Here is a 24,237-nt window from a genome sequence, read left to right on the forward strand (position 1 = left end):
AAATAATTGTTGGATTCATCAATAATGACAATAATCATTTGTCTTTTTTTTTTTTTGGTTATGCATTATCTAAACCTGACAAGCAGTATTCAGATGTGTCACTGTCATTATATGTTAACTTCCTGTTTTTTCTGGAGGATCACTGGGGCAAGATGGAGCAGTTTTAGCATAATCACAATGACATACAACAATGAATAATACAACAGCTGCTTCAGTGTGTGTAACAGCTGAAACCTTAACATTCAAACAGATCCTGGTGAATCAAAATAAGGAGACAAATGTGTATTAATTGTTGGACTGACACAAAGTACACAGACATGCTGACACACGGACACGCAGACATAAATGCAAATGCAACAGAAGGCACACGTTTGTGTACGTATTCTCACGTATGTCTCTCTCACACAGGCACGCACACATAAACACACAAACGAACAGTGTGGTACCAGCTGCGGGCCAGTTAGCTCATTTGTCCCTGGTCGTGGCCCAGTGTGGCTCATGTGAAAATGGAGGAAGCAAGAGATTGGCTGTGTAGCAGGGAGAAAAAAGAAAGCATGAGATAAAAGGATGCTTGGGTGTTTTTTTGTTTTTTTTTTCAACTTCAGAGATCAAGCCGACGAGTTGTAGAACCCTGTGGTGCTGCACATATGATGAAAAAGAAACAGCACTCTCCACATGTACTGTACGTGTGTGAGTATAGTGTGTGTATGTAGATGTAGTTATATAGTAGATATTTCTACAAACATACATGTATTGTGTGTAAGAAACCCAACAGTGTCAGTGGAAAAAAAAACAATGGTAAAATTATCAATAAATGCAGTGGACAGAGAAATCCACTGGAGAGGAGAACAGAATGATTTTAAGAAAGGGATAACCAGGTATAGAGTAAGGCAGAGCATAAATGAAATGACAGAGTCAGTCAGAGGAAATGGATTTGAAAGAAAATCAAAACAGAAAGACAAAGAGAACCTGTTATTGGCAGAATACTGAGACAGATGAGGGTTGAGAGGTGCAGGAGCATGAGGCCACTGCACTGCATAGCTAGAGTCGACGTTAGTGTCACTAGAGAGAGAGAGAGACAGAATGAGAGACAAAGGCGGAAAGAGAGTGAGAGAAAGTGTTAAGACCCAGCGCCGCAGACATGTGTTACAAATCCCCAGGGAGCTGGTGGCAGATCAGTACAGGATCAATCTGCTGCACCTCAGCAGGGACGCACTTCTTCCATTCCCACACACCCTTCATGAGTGCGTGTGTGTGTGCCATTGTAATGCATGTGTGTGTCCATGCAGTTGGAGCAGAAGTGACTGAGGACAGGGTGGGAGGAGGAAGGAGAGGGGAGGAGGAGGAAAAAAGATGAAGCTGGGTGGGGAAAGGCAGGAGTTCAACAGAGATAGATAACTGTGTTGGGTTCAGACATTCATCAGCAGACCGTTCCAGACCATATATATTTCACAATTTCAAGATAAAAGCATATTTGAACAGCATACACTAGAGATAATGTATATTTAATCAAATAAAATTTTGTATTCCTGCATTTGATGTCCATAAAAGTGCTCAAAAGCAAACTGCATCACTGCCGGCATCTCACTGTAGCCAGCTCTAAGATTAATGGCAGGACACAATGCGAGTGGTAGAAATCCCACATGGGAGATCAAGGATCAGTTTATCCCCTCCACTCTCCCATCATAGCCATTAGAGCGAAAAGCATAACACTGACCTCAGATCAGTGTTTGGGGACACCATGATCCAACTGCCTGTAACTCAATCTTATTAGAGCGTTAAGTCATTACTGCATGTACACACAGAGGCCTCACAATGCAATTAGCCATTAGCCCATCACACTGACAAAGCATGGCTAATTAGCAGATCGCAGGCGCACAGGGAGCAGAACAAAACATATTTAATATCCCCATCAACACTCTTGCAGAATATCATGTGTCAGGTACTGTTTAGATGGTTTTTTTCCCATGCTTCGTTGAGCGCAATTTTTGTATTTGCAAATAAATTTACAAGCAGCTTTGAGAACCAGATAGAAAAAAAGTTTCCACAAAGGACAATGAAAGTTAAAACGAACTCCAACTCAGTTTCATAAATCTTTCTCTGTTTGCTTCTCTATTTGACTCCATCTATTCCCAATATAATGGCTTCTAAACCTTGAAGGATAATAATCCCCAAAACAAACAAAACATCACAAAAACAAAAAAACAGAAGGTTATCAATGCAGATATCATTCCACTCAGGTCCATGGATGACTTCCCAGAGAGCTGCATCGGGGTCAGGTCTGTTTAAAATTCTGTTGTGATCAGCAGAAACACGTGTGTTTGTTGTAGTAGAAACAGAGCAGCTCAGGTCTCTCTGACTTGGCTCCTGTTGGCTGGAGTCGAGAGTTGAGGCAGAGTGTTAGGTGTGTTGCTCTTTGAGGGTGAAAGAAGTGGATTACGTTAGGTCAGCTCTGGCCAGATCAAAGCAAAAGTTTGACAAGAACCAAGAAACCTCTGAGAAATATGTGCAAACAAGCATGCATGCACGCACGCACACACACACACACACACACAAACACGCACACACACACACACACACAAACACGCACATTTTGGCAGAGAAGGGCCTGTCAGAATGCCAAAGGAACTACTCTTTGAGCTCTCCATAAATTTACTTTGAAGGAGTTCTGACTGGGTAATAGCTTGTATGGAAAATACTGTCACAAGAGAAAACACTCACACACACACGCACACATACACATGCTCACATTGCACAAACACAATCTCAAAGCCCCTTATTTATAATCGCATTCGTGACAAAAGAATTGGAAGGAAACACAGCACCACCGGCATTAATTAAAGAGAATCATATTTTATGAAGCAATTCTCAGGAAGTAAGTGCAGCACTGACCCTCCAGCCCCACCCCAGACAGACAATGTCAAATAAACTAACACATTTAAATTAGGGCATAGACCAGACCAGTCTGGGCTAGGAGCGACATCACCCTACTAGCAACCCGCCTTAGCAACCCGTAAGTAGGCCTGTAGTCTTGGCGAGGTTACTAGAGCAGAACTGGGCCTTGTACAATGCTGAAAACACACACACTGGTTTCTGTGGGTATGTCACTGTGGTTGGATAAGCTTTTCATGGTGCAACATGCAGACCCTAGAACTGGTGAGTACAACGTGTGGCACTCCTGTTATTTCCTTGATATAATTCATGGCCAATTCAGCCAATGAGGACCCTGTTTGTATTCTGGAGCACCACACGTATAGCTTCCCAGGTCACAGGCCAATAGAGAGAGGGGATGAGCTTGAGGCTGCACCAGGATCTCTTACAAACTCAGGTACTAGACTAGCCTGGTGCACACTGCACTAGACTGGACTGGAATCTGATGAATCAAAGCAGATAAGGACAATAAGGTAAATCAAAAGAGGAGCATCTCAGCAATGTAAAACAAATTGAATCTGACTACTCTAAACAGGAATTGATGGATCAGACCAGGCAAAGCAGAGTGCAGGACTATACAGCAAACTCAAGAGACAGATAGCTCAAAACAAGCAGAACAGTCATTGTGAATATACTTAACGTCCTCTGGTTAGCAAATCTCTGAACCAAGTTTTACACAAAAGACAGAGAATGAGAGTATCTACAGTGTGTGTGTTTGTGTGTGTGTTTATTGTGTGAGTGTTTGTGAAGCCACACGTGTGCCTGTGTGGGATAATCAGACTACTTGAGGCGATGCTTTAGATTGCAGCTTAGTGAGGGCTAGAGGAAGATGAGGATCATTGGCTGAGTGATGTACGCATTGTGTGTTAAATATGCATGCACAGCAAAATGTGTGTATGTGTTTTTCAGAAATAGCAGGAGAGGGGAAAACAGAGGGAGAGCGAGAGAGAGCACTACAGAATCATGCTGCAGTGGACTTACACATGATTAGTGCACATGCAATACACATATGTGTCATGTACCCTGTCAACATGAAACACACACATTACTGAGATTAGAAATGTGCAGTGTAGAGACAGAAACACACAACTGTTCTGACTGGTTTCATGCTATCAGTGATATGAAGCTTTTGGGATTACATGCCGGGCAGCACAAACTGATGATTTAAAGATTAGGTGATCAACACGATAGCAATACTTTATCATAGCCACTTCAAGCCAAACCAGTCCAGTCTAGATCAGCATAGACAGCAGACACGTCACCACCATGCTGCCCCTCAGCTTTTAAATATTTCACCTCCCATTGATTAAGGTCAGGACTGAGCAGACGGGCGCATAGCAGATCTTTGACCAGTGCTTTGGGGAAAGTGAAGGACATTATGCTACATTACCCAGCAGGCACCAGGTGGTGGCGGTGCAGAGGACACCATGGCAACGCCATGAAAATGCCATGGCAACACCATAGCAACTGTGGCCTCATTTGCTCGCTGGTGGTGTGGTACAGCCCAGACTTGCTACAGTGGCGTGGTCGTCAGATACACACTTCAGTCACATCAGTAATAGTAACATTGTTCATTAATTATTTCATCAATCAATTAATTGATCATCATTATCAACAATCAGTCAAAAGGAGCAAGAACACAGTATCTACTGGTCTCTGTTTTTTGCTAAGTGAAGTGAAGACAGAAAGAAGAATGAGCTGATTTAAAAAGAGATTGACAAAAGGAAAAAATGCAAAGGTCAATGCATGGGTTAATTAACAAAGTGATGATCACCATATGATAAAACTTTAAAAGAGGAGAGGTGGAGAATGTTTATCGCTTGCTAATGAAAAAAAAACAGGAGAAAGAACTGCAGAGGAGAGCAGGAGAAAGCAAAAGAGACAGCAGACTGTGTGAGAGAAACATACTGATGTGTAAGAGCAGCGAGTGTCATAAAGTAATGTTAGGTAGTACGAGAGGAGTGACAGACTGATAGCTATAGTAGATATAGATGAATAGAGAGTTTAGACTTTTACTTGTCTTTTTTGTCACAGGCACTAATGTCTTCACAGTCATATAGGAGGAATCGAAATTCGAAAATGATTTCAGTGTCTAGAATCGCTACAAAGCTAAAACATTTAAAACTATTTCATCTAACACTTCCTCCAAATATACCAAACTTAACTAATATATATATATACCTGTATGTATATATATGTATATATTTATTTGTACATATATATTTCTTTATAGATAAATGATAGATTTCAAATGATAATTGAATACAATAAAATATCTCAGTTAAATCACAGTATAACATGGTACATTCTCAAAAACATAGTATATTTTAATATATTCTTTTTTCTCAGCATAAAATAAAATAAATAAAACAAAATAAGCCAGAGGGTTTTTAAGAGTCACTTCTGTTCATGCAGTCACAGACTTAAGTATTAGCGCCTCAATAGAAATCAATAATGCTCAATGACATACCAGGTTTAAGCCCTGTTGATTGGTTGAAAATGTCTGTGTTCTACTACACAGGAAGCAGTCGAACTGTTGCCGTGGTTTCCACTGTTGGGGTGCAGAGTAGAGCAAGCTTGCTACCTCACTGAAAGGTGGCTGCCCTGGGTCCTAAGCATTTGCTACAATTGAACTACACAACCCACCCCACCCCCCCACCCACCACCACCACCACAAATCTTTGAGATTTCATTCAGCTAAACATGCAATGATTCTGGAGTTTTCCAAAGGATGGGTAACGGCAAAAAGCATTTCTCTAAAAACAAAGACAGATTGTTTTAAAAATTGCCCCACACAGACCTAGAAAAAAAGCAATCCATGTGCAGATAAAAGGTACAGTCTGCCCTCACTGAAAGGCAAAGGAGTTAAAAGGGGAATTGAGAAGGTCGACTAACCCTTCGATCTGTGACGACATGCACAAACACAACGCACAGTCCCTCACATAGCAGGTCAACCCCCCCCCCCCTCCTTCTAGCCATTATCAACAGCATCCAAAAAGCTATAAATTCTAAAAGTAGGTGTTCTTTTGCTACATCATGTCAAAGCTACATTCAACTACAATAGAAGAAGAGCTGGGCTGTGGCTGGTCTTAGCGTGAGAGATGAGGTGGATATGTTGACCTTATGAAAATGGTGAGTGTATGCTTTGCAATGTTGGCAACATTGGCACAGTTTACACAGTAGATGGCTTTTGGCACAGCTCACAGAAGGTACAATGCTACAGTTCTCTCTCCTGAACTCATAGCATTTTGTATTCATATTGGTCAGCCGGAGCCAGGTGCAGTGGACCTTTAACCTATTTATTACAATCACATCTGACCAAATTAGATGAAATACATGTACCTATAAGAAAACCATTGAATATGTGGAACATTTGACTCTGGCTGAAACAAATGATCTCATTTTAAAATAGAGGAACAACAATTACAATGCCTCAGATGCAAACAGATGTGCCATTGCATCACATTGAAGGTGGGAATATTGCTCAAAGTCAAACAGTCATCTGATAATCGTGATAACAGGAGTTATTACTGACTGCATTCAGTGAAGTCTCAGCTATTAAATGTGCACCTCAAATTGGAAACATTCACAGTATTTCGTTCAGTCTTATTTGCCAAAAAGGAAATACTCAAAAGTATCATATCCTCAGCACAAGTGTCTGTGGCACTTTGATACTTAAACCTTGGTTACGGTGAATTTTTATTGTCCATAATAGCAACATGAGTTAACATCAACTGTTTTTCACATATCAGCAAAAATATGTTACCTGTAGATTGTGCAGTTACAACTGTGGCACATATGTCGGAAAAATACAATGAGGAATTGTGCTTCATATAATCCATCATCTACAAACTCTGCCAAGGTACAATATAGTAGAGTAGTACAATAATATCCTAAGAGAGCTATTCAATTCCCCTTCTTCTGAATAAATCCTGACTGGTCACTTTCATCAAAGTAATAGTTCATAGCTTCACACCCCTTCCTCTGTATCATGTAGCTACAATTATTAAACTCACCCGAAGCCTCTTGCACAATTGTCTCCAAAGCTTATTTGAATATTATGCAGCCATCTAGTGCCAATTACAGATATTGCACCAATCATCCCCTTGATCCACTTACATGATGGTGATTTATGCGTAGCTCACATGTAGAAAGAAAAGATGGGGCTTTATCTATGAAAACAAATTACTTGAAAACCAATCTTGCTTAAAAGCTCTTGAGTGGAAATTTGGCACTGCTGTTGAATCATTCCCACTTCCAACACTAGCCACATCCAGCTTCCTCCTTATTAAAACACTAACACAGTGAGAGAAATATATTGATAGAATAAAAAAGAGGGGATGGGGGGAAAGGTCTGAGTAAGAAAGAAAAGAAAAGACAGACATAAAAGAAAATTCTGCTACATGTCTTTTTTGTTCTTATTGTTATTTCTCTTTTTAAAGTTCAGTTTGTTGTTCAAATACTTTGATACTCAACTGTGTTCGAGTTCTGGTTGGACCAGAGGTGACATGACAAGCTCCAACAGGGAGGAGGAGAAGTGGTTCCTGTTCAATCTGATTGGTTAAAAGAGTTTCTAGTAAAACATGACATCACGTAGATGGTCCTGGGGTAGAGCTAGATGGGTCTGATGGTGTCGTGAGGTCAAAGGGCAAATAAATAGCACTGTCCTCACTGCCCAGTGAAAGGTTATCCCGCAGACAGAGTGCATGGGAGAGGTGACTGCATTGCTTTTCATATCAACTGATTTACGAAAGGGAAGAAGAGGGGGCAGTCTCTCCGACACCAAGAAGCAGTCCGCCAATCCAGTTCAAAAGCCAACAGCCAATGAGGACAGGGAGCCAGAGTCTGTTGACCAAACACTGGCATCTTCTGGGAGAGGGTAGGTCTCTCCACATCCCACCAAGGAGTGTTCTCAAAGCCAGAGGGAGGGAGACGTTTTGAGCATCTGTTTGTGTGGGTGCGCGCGCATGTGTGTGTGTGCTCGTGCATGTGTGAGTTTGTGTGTACAAATATGACATCATTACTCACAGATTGGAGACTACTCTTATCCATAGTTGTGACTCGGGGAGGGGAGGAGAACCGAAGATGACATCACAAAGCTCAATTCTGAGCGGAGGAGAAGTTCTGGGGTTGCGGTCCTCGGTGATGCAGCCTCGCCTTCACTCTCGTCATCATGGGAACCATCCAAACGGATGTAGCTCACCCTGGTGTGGCGTCTCACTGTCGCCCTCACTAGAACGCGTACAATGGAGCGGGTGGCAGCAGTGTTGCTCTCACACAAAGTAGTGTTTGCAATAGAACTACTGTCCAAATAAGTTCCCGCAGTGGTAGTCGCTAACTGATTACCTATGGTCACCCCGGCAGCCGTATCTCTGGTGTCATCCCTGGCTCCAGCTGCCATGGCACCACGGTTCTCACTAGCAGTGGTGCTCGCTCCCACGTCTCCCTCTCTCCTCTCCCCCTGTCATACCTCACTCTCCAGGCTGGAGAAATGGGCCGACCCTCGGCGTGAGCACAGGCTCTTGGCTTTGAGAGGCAAGTGGGGGGAGTAGAACCTCCGTGGCTGTGGCACCGAGCGCAGTCTCTGATACTGGAGCTTGGCACTGGCCGAAGCCTGAGCCTGGCCCTGGCCTGCCATCCCTACCCCTGCTGGTGGTGAGACGGAGGATGAGGAGGGCGGAGGCGGTATGGGCATCGGGAGGGACGTGGGAGACATGGACGGCTGCTGGGGTGGTGACGGCGAAGGTTGAGGTGGATGGTCTGTGGGCTGTGTGCTGAGGCTGAGGTTAGATTGGCTGCCGGATTTGGCCTGACTGGGATCTGGCTTGGGAGGCAGAGGCTTAGGGCGAGAGCCCCCGCTGAAGCTGTGGCAGTGGGGGAGAAGCTCTTCCTGGCTATGGGAAAGCGCTGTGGTTCCTCTTTTGGAGTGGGAGGTGTGCGAGCGACTGTGGGGATGTGGGTAAGGATGGGGTTGGGGGTAAAGGTTACAGGAACACATGGTGACCCTTCCTGTTTCTTCCCCTCTGTCCCTAGCTCTCCCCTTGCTCTTCCCTCCTCCACTCTTCCATTTCCTCTCTCCCTTCACAGGAATCTTGTCCATTGACCAGTATCTTCTAGGAGGAGGGAAGGCTGCGGGGGGTGGCGGCCACTGTGAACCAAGCCCTCCGCTCCCTCCTTCTGATCCCCAACCTAAACCTGGCCCTGAACCCCAGAAATCAGCACCAATCCATCCCTCTGCCCGAGTCCCTAGTAAGGAATCATCGCGACTGTTGATGCTGCCCCCTTTCTCTCTAGACGGGTAGGTTCCAAAGAACCAGCCTCCTCCACCTATGCCTCCTATTCCAGTGCTGCTTCCCCCTGCACCTCCCTCCCAGTACCTTTCAAAGCGCCCAAACTCCCCTGACGAGCCCTCATCTGAATAACTGTCCTCTGCCCTGGCCCTGTCCCTCTCTGACTCAGACACTGCCCCCCTTCCTGCTCTCCTTCCCCTGTCCTCCCTCAGTCTTTCTCTCTCTTCCTCTTCCTCATCATTATCATCCTCATCATCATCAGAGTCCCACTCATGGAAGGACAGCCCTTCTCTTGTCTGTGCTTTCTCTTTTTCATAATGCATTAACAAAGGACGCCGCTCCCCAACTCTACCACTATCATCTCTGTCCATCCCTCCACTTCTTCTCCGTTTGGAGGAAGGAAGGAGCGGGTGGAGGGATGTTGGAGGAGTATTAGAGTCATCTCCTCTTCCATTCACCCAAAATTTGACTGATGCAGGGAGTTTGTTGAGGTTAGGGTAGCGCTTGCTGGGGGTTCGGTGTCTGAAATGAGAGCGTGAGGATTTGGGATGCCTCTCTCTGCTTCTGCTGCTGTCCTCCTCTTCCCTGTCATTGCCTTCGTCTCCTCCTTCTCTCCTACCTCTCTCCCTCTCTCCTTCCCATGAATCCCGCCCTTTCTCCCCAAATGTGCACCGATACTGAGTAGAGAAGGAGGAGTAGTCTTGCATTCCTCCTTCCCTCTCTCCTTCTCCCTCTCCTTCCCTCTCTGGCTCTACGTCTCCCTCCTCTGGCTCAGAACGTTTTCCCCCAGTTGATTTCCTTCTTTTCTTTGTCTTCAGTGCCTTCTTCTTCTTCTTTTTCACCTTTCGCCGCTTCCTTTCTCTCTCTCGCTCTCTTTCCCTTTCTTCCCTCTTTTTCCTCTTTTTGTTCTTTTTCTTTTTCTTCTTCTCTTTCTCCTTCTCTTTTCTCCTCTTCTTTTCCCTTTTTTGCCTCTCTGCATCTCCACTCCTCTCTCTCTCACTCCAGCTTGCCCACCATTCTTGGAGCTGAGACAGTTGGCTCCCCCCCCTCTCCCTTTCTCGTTCTCTTTCTCTGTCACCCCAGGATGTTCGTGGTTTCCTGGGGGGTATGGGTGGTGGCAGGCGCCCGTGGCTGAGGGAACGAGGCCGGATGATTGAACGTTCCCTCTCCCTCCCCCTGCCAAGGAGGAGGCTTGACTCTTCCGTCAGCTCCTCATCGTCATCATCATCCTCGCCATCTATTCCTCCAGTCCTGTCTCGCGTGCTCCTGGAGGAGCTGTAAGAGTATGTGGGAGAGGTGGAGCGAGAAGATGAGGCAGATGAAGATGTGGATGTGGATGACGTGGTTGTCGAGGAGGACGAGGTGGTATAGTGCAAGGATGCAGACGGAGAGGGAGGGGTGTAGGAGGGGCTGAGGGGTACTGGCACAGGAAGTGAGAGCGGGGGAGAGAGGGGGCGTGCCCTCCTCCCTCCTCCCTCCCTCACTCCATCACGTGCTCCTCCCCTCCGCCCCAGGGGCAGAATGTTCTCGTACAGTGGCCCTCCAGGCTCTTTGGGCTTCTTGGGCCTGCGCTTCCTCCAGAAGGATGAGGGGAGAGGGGGAGAGGGGTGTGGCAGTGGGGGTGTAGGAGGAAGAGGGGCCTGACTCTTAGGAGGCAGTCTGGGAGTGCCCAGAGATTTAGTGGCCCCTTTCCCCTGACTTCCGCTGCCACCTCCCACCACCCTCTTCCCCACCCCATGGTCCATGCCCTTCTCTGAGTAGAAAGCCACACTGGCTGGAGGTGGCTGGGGGTGGCCCCTGGGCATAGTCTTGGGGGTCTGGGACCCTGCCTGCTGCTCCATGCAGGGCCCCAGTCCCTCAGGGTCAATGGGACCATAGTATCTCTTATAGCCATCAAGTCCCCCACCCCCTCCAGCAGATGAAGCCCAGTTTGGTGGGACTTTCTGAGCAAAGGGTCCCATGTCAGTGATGGTCCCCCTTACAGCCAAAGGATTGGTAGCTGTAGCAGATTTGGGCAGCCTCCAGCGATCCACCACAGCCAGTCTACGGTCTGGCCTGGGCAGGAAGGTGGAGCAAGGGAGGGGTGCGCCAGCAATGGGGGTGTTGGAGGGACCCAGTGCTGTCCCAGAATGCACCACGGTGGGAGGAGAGCCCGGTAAAGGTGTCTTGTAGACGGGCTGTGGTTGCTGCTGTTGCGGTGGTTGCTGCTGTTGCGCCATGGCAATAGCTGGGTTGGTCATAGACGTTGAGACAACATGTGGCTGGGATGGGACTGTAACCATTGCAGTGTGGGGATGAGCAGGCAAAGATTTAGATCCACCTGGTGCTGTTTCATCCTCAAAGCTACAACAGCTATACATGCCCTGAAAAAAAGAAAAAACACAAAGTTATTTTACTCTATGTGAAATGAGACTCCACTACTGTAACTAAGTACCTGAAACAGTAAATGAAACAGAATAAAAAGTATTTGCTGGAATTAAAAATTAAATAGATTAAATGTTTCTTTGGGTATAATGGTGCAGGAATATATTGGCAAAAAGTGTAACGTGCACAGATGCAGATATGCTACACGTGAAAGGGACACTGTGTTACATGTACGTGAGAGATGGAGAAAGGGAGAGAGAAAGAGGGGAGCGGACGAAAATGGAAATCATAAAACATAGCAATGCAATTAATTTCTAGTTCTCAAAAGAAATGCAAGATTGCTATTTTCAGATAAACATCCATTCCTATTTATAGTACAGTTGTGCATTGTTTGGTTAATGAAATTGCATACAGAAACGCATAAATTACAATCACAGTGGTGAAAAAGGACAAATTGTGAGTGAAGCTACAATAACCACATGCATATGATATGGGCTGTTTCTGTCAAGGTCACTGTCAAAGGAACAGGATATCCAGGGTGTGAGCAGAATTGAATTTCAATTAATCTCCTGAATTGACTGAGTGGAATTGAATTGACCTCAGACCTCGCACTTTCAAACACTCACACTCAGGAATAGATAAGGGCGCACACAGGCAGGAACACAAACGCACACACGTGTGTGAATATGGCTACATGCTTACACAGCATTTTGGTTCAAATGATGTTGTCCTGTTTTAGTGCAGCATAGTTTAAGTGCACTTAACTGCAGGAAAACTTATTGCTTGCCACATAAAGGGGTTTTATTGGGCTGAATGTTAAGACATTTAGTGTGCCAGTGCAGAAAAACACTACACACACACAGACAAAAACACTTACCCTGCTGATCGCCAGGAGAAAGTCCAATTTGCCAGAGCTGGTGGCCATGCAGTGGCGCAGCTTCCAGTAAACCAAGTGTTCCCAGGCAAACACCAGCAGACTGAGGCCCATAGCCACCAGCAGCATGTAGAAGACCCCGGCCATGTTGTCAATATCCAGTTTACTGCTCATCACCTCAATTTTGTCATTATGGCAAATACCTGACAGCCAGAGGCGCTCCAGCATCTCAATCTCATCTGGAGAAGGGGACGGGTGGGGGTTGGGAAAGGATGAGGAAGAGAAGAAGGAAAAAGGAAATGGAGGAGTTTAAAAGGAGGTAAAAGCAGAGAAGGGTTGTAAAAAGAAAGAGGGAGAAAATGAAAAGAGGAGAAGAGAAGGAGTGAAGTGCACAAAAAGAGAAAGACCTGAAAAGGACTTGAAAAGACGAGACTGAGAAGGGTTATGAGATGAGAGAAGAGATCATGTTGGATAGGAGAAGAGTTATGGCTGGGAGGCTTGGGGTTATTTCAAGATTAGATAGATAGATAGATAGATAGATAGATAGATAGATAGATAGATAGATAGATAGATAGATAGATAGATAGATAGATAGATAGATAGAGACAAGGGACACACATGGAAACAGAAAGGCTAATAATAAACACTAAAGTCTACAGTATTAGTTGCTGTTTGCCCATTACCCAAGGTGACTCCTCAAGGTCAGAGGTCAGTAATACAAAAAGCACCACTGTGTCCAGAGTAACAAAGAGGAAGGAGACTAAGACAGAGAGAGAGAGTCCAAAACAATGAAGCAGCACTGAGAAGTAAAATGCCACCGACAACCTAATCTCAACATTGTAACCCAGAGTAAATGAGGAGAGGAGAAGAAAGGGATACCAGGAGCCACAGTGGATAGATTGAACACACATAGAAGAGAGGGAGAGAGGTAATGAGAGAGTTGGGAAGAATGTTTTATAAAGACAGAGAGAGAGGGAGTGGCACTCCTTCTCTGTCCAGACAGAGAGAGTTAGAGGGAGCTGGAACAAGGGAAGCAGAGATGGAGGACGAGAGGCTGAGATTGTGTCATTATGACAAACAGCGGGAACACTCCTCAGCTTGAAGAGGATGAGAGGAGAAAAAAGAGGGGAAAATGTGAAGAGAGAGAGAGAACTGATAGGGAGGGGCAGAGACAGAAGCAGAGGGAGAAGATCATAATCATTTAATTGTGCTGGAGGGATGGTCAGAATCTCCATCAAGGTGGTAAAGCTCTGGGGGATTCAAGATTCCCATCTAACCGACCAGGAACCAGGCAAAACCGCTTTACCCACAATTCTGCCTTTTCATCTATGATCTGACTGGCCTAACGAAACTGAGCTGCCCTGCTAAACCTATGATTGGCTGCGGGGGTTGCTGGTGTAACCATAGTGATGGACAGCCAGAAGATGCAGCATATGATTCATGATGGAATTAAGGAGGCGTATTCTCCAAAACAACTCGTAATGAGCGCATTCTGTTACACTAATAGCAATGGCTGATGAGGAGCACTGCAATAACCAGGTCTGAAGGTTGCATTTTACTACATATTACACTCTCTAGTATTAGCATTAGTAGTACTATTAGTATATGAATACTAGTATTTCAAACGGCTAAAGTGGGGTTTAAAAGCTGACAAGTCACTCGTCCACTTGCAACACTACACTGCTCTGAGACAGCTCAAACTCTGGCCTTTTCATTTGTGTCATCATTAGCCGTGCTTGTGCAGCTCAGATGAAGCCGACTCAGTCATCTGTGTGATCTGGCTAATGTGTCTCCTGTAGAACATCATTAGCCAATCAGCCGTGGCCTCCAGCTACAGCAACAGATGGACACAGTGCTGCTGCAGCCCACTGGCTGACTCAGGTAACAACTCAACTCAGATTTGCTCATACACTTCAAGACACAAAGGTCTGTTTTTAACTTCAGCGAGAAGCCCCACTGAAAAGGATTTATCAGTGTCATTGACCTTCAGTCGCAGCGATGTGTCCAAACAGGTGTCTGATGTGAAAATAGCAAGTGTCTTAGTGAAGGGTACAGATAAACAGGTAGTCTCATGCCTGCCCTCCACTTCCCAAGTCCCAGCCAAATCCTTTCTGTAAGCTCTAAGTCTCATCTCCTGGCTTTTCCTGCCATTTGACATCCAGTGATTCATCTTGTGCTTTTTCGTCTCTCTCTTTTACAATCTGACTGTCTTCTCACTGTGCCTGTTTCTTCCCTCCCTTAGACCTTTGTGATGGCAGTTGTCTCTACCTCTCAGTCGCAGCCAGCTCAAGACTGCCAAATCTGACAGGTGTGTCAAATCCACACTCCACCTCTGTCGTTCCTGGCAGGTCAGGTCAGGTAGAGCTGGCACACTGCAAATGCATAGCTGGCATGCACCACAAAGACATTATTTAATAAGGGAAAGAGTATGTGTGTGTGTGTGTGTGTGTGTGTGTGTGTGTGTGTGTGTGTGTGTGTGCAAGTAGCTGCATGCATGTTTGCACTTTGCAGTGTGCCAGATGTGGCATGATGCCAAACATGTCCAGAGATGCTGAGCTCCACAGTTGTTGAGCAGTAAACCATGACCCATACAATCCACTGCTTTTATCACAACATGACAAACCTCTCGGCATTCAGCGCAAGATTTCTGAAAAAAAAAAACATCCTGCCAGCCAAGAGCTGCAAACCCAGCTTCTCACATTTTTTTTAATATCTGCTCACTGAATAATATATTCTTGGATTCAAAATCATGATACTATGCAAAAAATAGAAGTGTAACTGATAAGAGGAAAAAAGGGAAATCTCGCTACTCAGGAGTTTTTTTCCTTTATCAGGAAACAAGTTGCAGTGAGATCAATGGACCATCTCTTAAAGCTGTGGTATGAACCACCAGAGGCTACAACGAGGAGAACAATACACTCACAGGGTTGACAAAGCAGCGGCGGACTTCTCTAGTGCCCCTCTATCCTCTAATGCAGTTGTAAAATGATATGACTCAACACAGCATGGTACAATAATGATGTAACACTGTGACATGATTTATCCCAGCTGAAGGTGTGATGCGGAGTCCTTGAGCCGCAGGGCGATTGTTGAGAGGCCACGCTGAATGTGAGCCCCCACTCCCTCCCTCCACATCCAAACAAACTAATCCTCTTCCTTAGTAATCCACTCCAATAATGCCTGCCTACAACTAGAACCCTCAACATTCACACCACCCTGTAACTAGATCCATGCGGCGCACTCAGCTGATGTTAAGGGCTTTTGCAACACAGAACAGACGCAAGGACAAGGGCATGAATTAAAAGAAACAACAGACATAGTCACAGCTGTCTGGGCTCTCTGTTTTTCTTGCACACACACACACACACACACACAGACACTCCTTCAGGTCCAGCTATTCAGCTCCAGATGTCAGTCTTATTTAATAGATCTTGGCACCAAATTGGCATTATCAGTGTGTAAGCAGCTAAAGTGTCTGTGTGCCAGAAACAGCTAAAGGGCTTTGTCCGCCACGCCATAAGCAAAGCTGATTTAAAACACGAGGAAAAGCCAAACAAGCAGCATCCGATTGAGACAATAAATGCGTGTGGCGAACTGTGTAAAATGACAATCAAGCATTAGTGTGCTGACTACTATTGTTAAAGACTGATTCTCTGTCAAACACAAGAAACTGTCCTCCCATGGACTAATCCTAGACACAAGTCAGTGCAGCGGACAAACAGCGTGCTAATAATGCTCCCATAACTATCAATTATTCAATTATCCGATGTGTTTTCTATAACTCCTTCTGCCTCAGCGCTCTCTTTGCACATCTCATGCTCAGGGTATTTTCAGGTGTTTCTCCTCGCTTATTTTTTTTTCCCTCACACTTCCTCGCTCTCCATGTCAGTCTCAGCTAATCTCTAATGAGTGTAAATCTGTCACCGCACAAGTTGTGATGATCCTTTTTTACAACACAGACTCACACACGGAAATTCCTTTTTCTTTTTTCTTTTACCAGTCGGAGCAGGAAAAAGGGAAAGTGAGTGAAAGTCAGATGGAATGAGAGGAGCGAAAAAGAGGGGAGAAGCTTGTGCACTTTCGCCAACAGAATAAAGTCAGTTCTGCAATGCCTGGAATGAACAAATAACATTCTTCTTGCTCCCAACCACCCCTTTTATTTCTCCCCCACTCTTCTAGCCAATAAAGAGACCTACAAACCTCTTTAGCAGCACCATCAGCCCTCTCCTACACAACATTATTCCCTCTGTCACAATCAAAAGCCCTTACAGTCATTACTCTCTCCACACCTTATACTCCCCCATCCACTTTGTAACATCCTCTCATTCATCTACCCCCTGTGACCTCCATCCACCCCCACCCATGTGCTACTCTGTCGCTCGTTTCTCTATTTTGTCATTTTACCCATAACCTTTCTTTTGCCCCTCCATCGTCCTAATTGTTTTTCTCTCTGCCCTCCCCTCCCCGTATATTTCTCACCATCTCCCACCAGCTGCAGCAGGGCCAGGTCAAGAGGACGTTTCCAGCGTGAGTTTTTGTGCAGGGCGATACCGTAGCCTGTGGTGGCAAAAACCTTCCCCGAGCCTATGGTCATCACCTTGGAAAAAGGACAATGTGCAGATATTTTTTTAAAAATAAAAAGAAGCAGTTATGTTGAATCCACAGTGTGTGTGTGTGTGTGTGTGTGTGTGTGTGTGTGCGTGTGTGTGTGTGTGTGTGTGTGAGCAAAAAAGTGCCTGTGTGCGTTAGTCCTCACCTTACAACCTTCGTCCTTCCTGGCCATATAGTTCAATACTGCAGCATCATAAATAAAAGCATCCAGTTTCCTGTAAAGGGATCAAGGGAGAATTCATTCATCATTTAATGGGAGAGAGGGAGCAGGAGGATGGAGAGACTGACTGAGGCAGAGGAGGAGGTATGAAGGTGGAGGTGGTGCATTGTACCTGGCAAGAGAGTTGGGGTGCAAAAATATACAGCAAGCAGGCACGCAGAATGATAGAGAGGGCATGAAAAGTTAAATCATAACAAGAAAACGGAGGAAGGGTGGAATAGTAAAGCAGGCTTGGTGGAAAGACTGAAAACACAAGGAGAATAAAATAAGGCAGAGATCAGGGAAAGATGTGTGACTACGAGGGAGTGGGAAGGTGGTAGAGGAGGATGGGGATTTATACAGTGCAAAGAGCGTGGTGACAGGGGGAGAGAGAGAGAGGGGGGAAAGATTTACACACTTCAGGGGGAAAAGACATGGGGTAGAGCCAGAGAGTGATGAGGATTATAAAGTTTAAATACAGACACACTGAGAAAGCACACTGGGAGGGGAAAGAGTGGACCGAAAAGAGAGAGAGAAAGGAGAGAAATGGTGAGATATGAGGGAAGATGAGGAGTGAGAGGAAGGGGAAAGATAAGCACTAAGGAACAGAAAAAAAGACAGCAGGAGAAAAGCAGGAGCTTCTCACTTTTGTGCATGTTAACACTGAGTTATAATTGTAGCGTCAAGGCGATGGGGAGGGAGAAATGATGACAGAGGCTTAGGATAAAGTAAACTGGGATTATCCAACACATGACGGGTGATAGAGATTCTACTAGAAACTGGAGAGGGAAATGCTGCTTGCACTGTGTGGGTGGGTGGAAGACAGCAGTGAAGGTGGAGAGAGAGAGTAAAGGTGAGAGAATCGGTGGCAGGAAAGCAGCAAGTGTGACAAAAAGATGTGAAATGTTAGTCGGAGTTGAAAATAGTGTGTATGATGGCCTGAGTGAGAGTGAGAACATTAAAAACAAACAACTCAAAAATAAAACATCATTAAGGAGCATACAGATAAGATGTATCATCCTCAGATAGGCTGATGTACATAAACAGGTTTCGTTGAATGAGCCTTGTGGTGAGATTATATTGCCAGTTGTCAAAGATCTGATTACAATTGATTAGAAGAGCTTTTAGTACCAGTTTAAAATGGGCATGTTTCATCTGAAGAGAAAATTAAAAAGTACTCTAAAATCACCTTCTGACTATTTTATGGCATAATAATGACTGTGTGCACATAAGAGTAGTGGGCACTCTCTCATCCTGACAATCGTAGATTGTCGTCAGTAGCCACCGCCATTCTTAAATTGTTATTTAAATCATTGAGTCCAGTCATGACAGGCCTTTTCCACCAATTTCAGTTTTTTTGACAAATGTAATTTCATCACTTCTATTTTGGTTTACATCTTGCAGCGACCCCCTCTACCTGAAAATAAATCATTAAAGAATCCTGATTTGTCTTTGATTTTATCTTAAGGCAACATGTTGAGTTGGCCTTTTAATGAAGAGATTCATGTTTTGGTAACGTAGATCAAAAAAGCATAGCTGCAAAAAGATGCATTTTGTACCTTTCAATTTTCTTCTGTAAATCTGGTCTTTTTTAGATGTTTCTTTTTAAACTTGGGAATCTGTACTTACTCATTTGTTATGTGAGAATCTTGGTTGTTGTTGTATAGTGTTGTATAGGCAAAATGATTTAATATCTCAAGCAAACAACAACACAGATATTTATAGATTTGCCTGAGGAAAGTCTTAACAATTTTAATGTGCTTAAATGAAGACTTAAATGAAGCTACTAGAAAAGAAAAAAAGCAAGCTGTAGTGAAAGGCAAACAGACCCCGTCTTGAGGTTGAGTATGGCGTCCTCCACTCCTCTCTGGTTGTATTTGCCCATGTACTGGTGCATGTCTGGGTAGTTGGAGCGGATGTTTTTTTCTGTGCTCCCGTTGGGCACCGTGCCAAACTTCAGAGGTGGGTACTGCTCCTCAGGATGCTGAAACTAGCGGAGCAAAGGGAGGGAGGGAGGGAAGGGGAAGGGGCATGAGACACACCAGGCTGTGCACCAATCTGTCTGACCTATTTCTGTCCACTTTCCAGACTAACTTACAACACTCCATGCACAGTCAAATCTCTGAAAAGAAAGCAGTCCGTGAACTTAAAGTAGTATTTAGAACTGTCTTTTTTAAGTGTTCAAGAACTGTGGTAATTGAGTTATGTTAAATGAGATTTTATTCATTTCTAAATTCCTGTGCTTTAATCAATTTAACATTCAAATGCATGGGATTTGGCTCACTCTAATACTTTAATTCTCCTTCTGCTTCCCCTACTTAATCAGTATTCAAACAATGAAGTACCTTCTTGTCCGAGAGGCCTGACACTGTGTCAATGTACTCCTCCTGGATCATGAAAGCAGCCAGGTTAGCAGTGTAGGAGGCCAGAAAGATGACAGCGAAGAAGGCCCAGATCAGCACCATGATCTTGCTGGTGGTTCCTCTGGGGTTCTCCACTGGCACAGAGTTGTTGAAGACAATGGCCCACAGAAGCCATACAGACTTTCCTATGGTGAAGGTAGACCCTCCAGCCTCTGCCCAGAATGATGGAGGGGGGATATAAAGAGAGACTTTTGAGTGCAATGAGTGGCTGTAACATTCATTTTTTTCTAGAATAGCAATCCAGCCAGTACATGACACAATCGTGTATTCAGTAGCACCTGACTGCAAATGAAGCAGCAGATTCAAATTAAACTTCCCTGAATGTGCTGTAAAATGAGTTCACTATATATGAAAATACCTGACAGGCTTTTTGACACCAAAGCTCATAAGGCGGTGGCTTTACGTTTCAAGGATCAATTCAGCTGCCTTCGTGATCTTACAAATGATTAAACCGCATGTTGCAAATCACCATTCAGAGGTGTCAAACACTCCTGCCTTTATACGACAGGAGTAAAGGAGGAAGGAAGGAGAGAGGTGAAAGTGAATGAGAGAGATATATGGGAGGATGACAGAGAGGTAAAATTATGTGGAGCACAGCAATCATGCAGTAAAAGAGGCAAGTCGGGCTGGGTATTGGACCGAAGCATCAGGCATACTGAATATCACAGTGGTACAAACTATACTGTTGAATAATAAATGGTTGCTTCAATATGGAGAATACTTGGATGCAGTTCAAATCCTGCAGGTATAATTTCCTTGTTGCCACACTGACAGTTAAAAGCTCAAGGCAGCGCGTTCAAAATGTCCATTGGTTCATTGTGAATGTGACAACTAACTCCACTAAATTCCACTAAAACAAAAAAAGTTCACTACCATACTTTAAAAAAAATATTTGGACTTTGCATTTTGTCCAACCACATTCCAGGAGTGTGTTCAAGTGTTTGTCCATTTGATCCATGTGGCAACAGTGACGGACTGCACGCAGACCCATCTATCAGGCTGGGAAATGCAGACAGCTTAGACCCATCACTCACTCTTGCCATTCTGGAGACTGCGGTTGTAGCCCACAGGGCTGAAGAATTCAAAAATAAAGACGGTCACAGCCACCACGGTCAGGCACATGACGAACATCATCACCCACACCGCTGGACTGTAGGGCTCTTTGAAGGGAAACAAAAAAAAGACATAAATAATCATATAACATAAAGGCCTATTGAACAGCTTTGAATTACATTTTTAAATTATTCAAAATTTGTAGTAGTATCATTCTTATCAATAGAAGGGAAGAGCAAGTTTCATAAAGCTGGCACATTATGGCCTATATACAATATATTTATATATGAATACATATAGTAAGTATACAGTATATGCAGTGAAAATAACAACCACTGGAGCTAACATATTCTCCATAAGTCCATAAAGACTGTTACTCTTTTTAACAATCATCTCAGTGCAGTCTATAGGCCAATAACGCTGTTCTCCCGCTGGAGTCTCAACTCTGCTGACGGAGTGAAACTATAAGTTGGGAAGACACAAGCAGCTGAGAAAAAGTAACGGCTAATCTAAATGTAAGGACCAGCAGCCAAAGACTGAGGCGTTTTATGCAAACTCAACACTTTACAATTAGATTAGATTCTCTACATCAGCTCCACGCCTCCCATAAACACAGCCTCTTACCTAAGAAAGCAGATGGTGATACAGTTCCGTTGCTACGGGAGACCATGACACTGATCCCCGTCTCCACAAAAGGGACAGAGAAATCCACAACCTCTGACCTCTCCTCATTGATAGTCAGCGAGCCAATGGCCATGTCCGCTCGCTTGTACACCACCTAAAGAAGACAAGAGCCAGCAGTAAGAGAGAAATCTAATTATGGTAATTCCTGTAGCGGGTGTAGATAGACAAAGCCAGTCTTTTACAGTTAACAAAGGTGTGTGTCCAGGTGAGAGTGACATTTTTGCAACCTGGCCCTTTGTACACCCTGTGATGTGCCTGCATGAGAAAGGCCAAGGATACAGTCCGGCACAAATACTGAACACTAGTCTCCTGTGCATCTCTTTAGCATACAAAATGAGCTGGAGCCCGTTTCCTCCACGCCACCATCTAGAAAAACCCAAAAACCGCTGTGTCTGCTGATTGTACAAGTGAAATGTTAATCTACATTAGACATGGCACATCCACTCTTCAGAGCAAATCAGCAGAAAAAGGAAGCGAAGCGGAAAGCAAAGCATCCTCCTCTCAACTTTGCCAAGACTCTGGATTACCTGATCAAAGAATGGCAGGCTTTGGAAAATCTGATCAAAAGACTGACATTAGTTTGAGAAAACAAAATTTACTTGGCCTTTTGCATGTGAAAATAGATCCCACAGACAGTTCTGGCCCAGGCTCAAGTTATAAATGATGGAGCAGGAGAGCACAGTGAAACTGTTTTGGAACCTGTGACAACTGGTGTTTGGCAAGTTCCCTCCGGGACACAGATAGAAACAGTGGGGCGCTTCAATGAAACAGCAGCCCCCATATCGATCTCAGTATGTGTATGAGCACGTGTGTGCTGCTTGTCTGTCTGTGTGTGCCTGTTTTTCTTATTTTTCTGCCAGCATCTCTGTGTCTTTTTTGATGGTGGATCATGAACCTCAGTGAGTATTGCCAAGAAAATATCAAGGACTAATCGCAACTAGCCAGGGGGTGTCACACAATGTGTGTGCGTGTGTATTTGTGACTGTATGTGCTAATGTGTACAAAGATGTGTCTCTGCAGATAAAGACCCTGTGTTCATTGTGTTCACCACATGGGTTAACAATCATGCTAATTTGTGTAACTGTGCGTTAGTTGCCCTCCATTACAGGGTGTGTTTGTGTCCTGAACATGTGTGTGTGTGTGTGTGTGCATGTGTGTGTGTATTAAATGACAGCTGTCTGATTGCTGGCAGTGGTTAAGTGGCCATAACTCTCACAGCGATTGATGTGACACATAGCGTTTAACCGGTCACCCAGGACACAGGAGCACAGGCTGAGGAATGCTACTATGTGACTTGCTGATGGAATATGCAACACAAAATACGAGGCACAAATATAACCCCCCCACACACACACACCCACACACACACACGCACACACACCTTTCATGCATACGCAAGTGACACAAAGCCGACAATGAGACCACATTGCTCAAAAAGGCAGACAAGCAGAACCAAAGGCACCCACAAACACACACACCCACACCCACACGCGCACACACACACACACACACACACACACACACACACACACACACACACACACATAAACAAAGACTTGCCTCTCCAATCATGCCGTTCCAAACCCCATCAATTTTCTTCCCATGTTTCCCATTGGTCACTAAGTAAAGGTCATAGGTGAAGCCAACAATCCTGGCCAGTCTCTTCAGGATGTCAATACAGAAGCCTTTGCAGCACTGCTTCATGGGAGCGACGCCCTCATGGATGGCACTGGGAAAGAATCAAAAAGAAGCAAAAAATTAGTAAAAAATGAAAGTGTCAAACAAAAAGCATTAAAAACTGCATCCTAATTGAAGTGCAATGGTGCATTTCAACACTGGATGAGTTACAAAAGAAATGGAAAAGGACAGGAAAGGAGAGTAAAACTAAAGGAAAGCTAGGCAAGGGGAAAAAAAAAAAACAGAAGGAAATGGTCATAGAAAAGGAGTATAGTGGACGAGTCCTTAGTGACAGGTTTGATCGACCAGTGTAGGATAGGTGCTGTCATCCCTCGAGAAGCTGATGAACCATAAAGCTCCACTGTGGTCATATCTGATTCCAGACCCCTGAGTCATTCCCCTGATCCTCTGGAGAGCAGTCTGTTATTGATTATGGTCAGGCAGTGAAGAGACCACAGTTTTGATAGATGATTGATGTCCCCCCAATTGGACGGCATCATGAGAACTCCATTCATAAAACCGGTGAATAAAGTAGAGCGGCTGCTACTTTTTAAATTTTTATTTCCCTACAGTACCACTTGACCAAATTTGACATCACATACATAATTAAACACATTAATTATTTTGGGAAATTTCTCTTTTACACAGAGGTTCAAACCTGGCATTATGGGGTCGTCTGCATGGCACTGAGTCACGGATGCAGGTCCCGGATGCAGGGTCTGCCAGCTCCACAATGACAAACGGCCTTTCCTCTAGCGTGACAACACGCAGGTGCTGGGCGTCATCAGGTGGTTTAAGGAATGGCCCGTAGCGGGACCAGGCTGGGTACCGCAGCCTCAGCACGCCGTTCTCCCACCAGCCTACCTGGGGGAACAGGCAAGAGAAACATTAGAGAAGGGTGGCCTGCACAAACACACAAATTTCAAACACACATTTTTAATTTTGTAGGGGTTTATATTGTTTTGTGTTTGAATGAATACTAGCTTTGTTTATGATGATAAACAAAACCAGGTCAATGGTGAATGTACATAGTACTTTTTGTAAAAATGTATTATCTGCATAATGCCTGTTAAAATTTGCACTTAGGTTTGTAATGTAGCAGATGCAAATTATTCTATGTTGTTCTCAAGA

The 24,237-nt window shown here is 44.5% G+C and overlaps 1 protein-coding gene across 2 annotated transcripts in view; it reads right to left on the reverse strand.

The window, feature by feature from the left end:
• Window positions 1-2,833: 2,833 nt before the first annotated feature.
• Window positions 2,834-24,237, reverse strand: part of LOC139613027 (glutamate receptor ionotropic, NMDA 2D) — a 48,842-nt gene continuing 27,438 nt past the window's right edge. For both annotated transcript variants that reach the window (XM_071469316.1, XM_071469315.1), the window contains exons 7-16: window positions 23,765-23,970; window positions 22,990-23,158; window positions 21,370-21,523; window positions 20,727-20,852; window positions 19,615-19,844; window positions 19,099-19,259; window positions 17,216-17,285; window positions 16,939-17,056; window positions 12,463-12,698; window positions 2,834-11,584 (exon numbers count right to left, since the gene is read on the reverse strand). In XM_071469316.1, coding sequence (XP_071325417.1) covers window positions 8,396-11,584; window positions 12,463-12,698; window positions 16,939-17,056; window positions 17,216-17,285; window positions 19,099-19,259; window positions 19,615-19,844; window positions 20,727-20,852; window positions 21,370-21,523; window positions 22,990-23,158; window positions 23,765-23,970 — 4,659 coding nt within the window. In that variant the 3' untranslated portion in view covers window positions 2,834-8,395. The remainder of the gene's footprint in view (window positions 11,585-12,462; window positions 12,699-16,938; window positions 17,057-17,215; window positions 17,286-19,098; window positions 19,260-19,614; window positions 19,845-20,726; window positions 20,853-21,369; window positions 21,524-22,989; window positions 23,159-23,764; window positions 23,971-24,237) is intronic.

This window comes from Trachinotus anak, unplaced genomic scaffold (genome assembly GCF_046630095.1).
Source record: "Trachinotus anak isolate AG129_WGS33_773 ecotype Australia unplaced genomic scaffold, CSIRO_AGI_Tana_v1 ptg000032l, whole genome shotgun sequence".
Taxonomy (NCBI): Eukaryota; Metazoa; Chordata; class Actinopteri; order Carangiformes; family Carangidae; genus Trachinotus; species Trachinotus anak.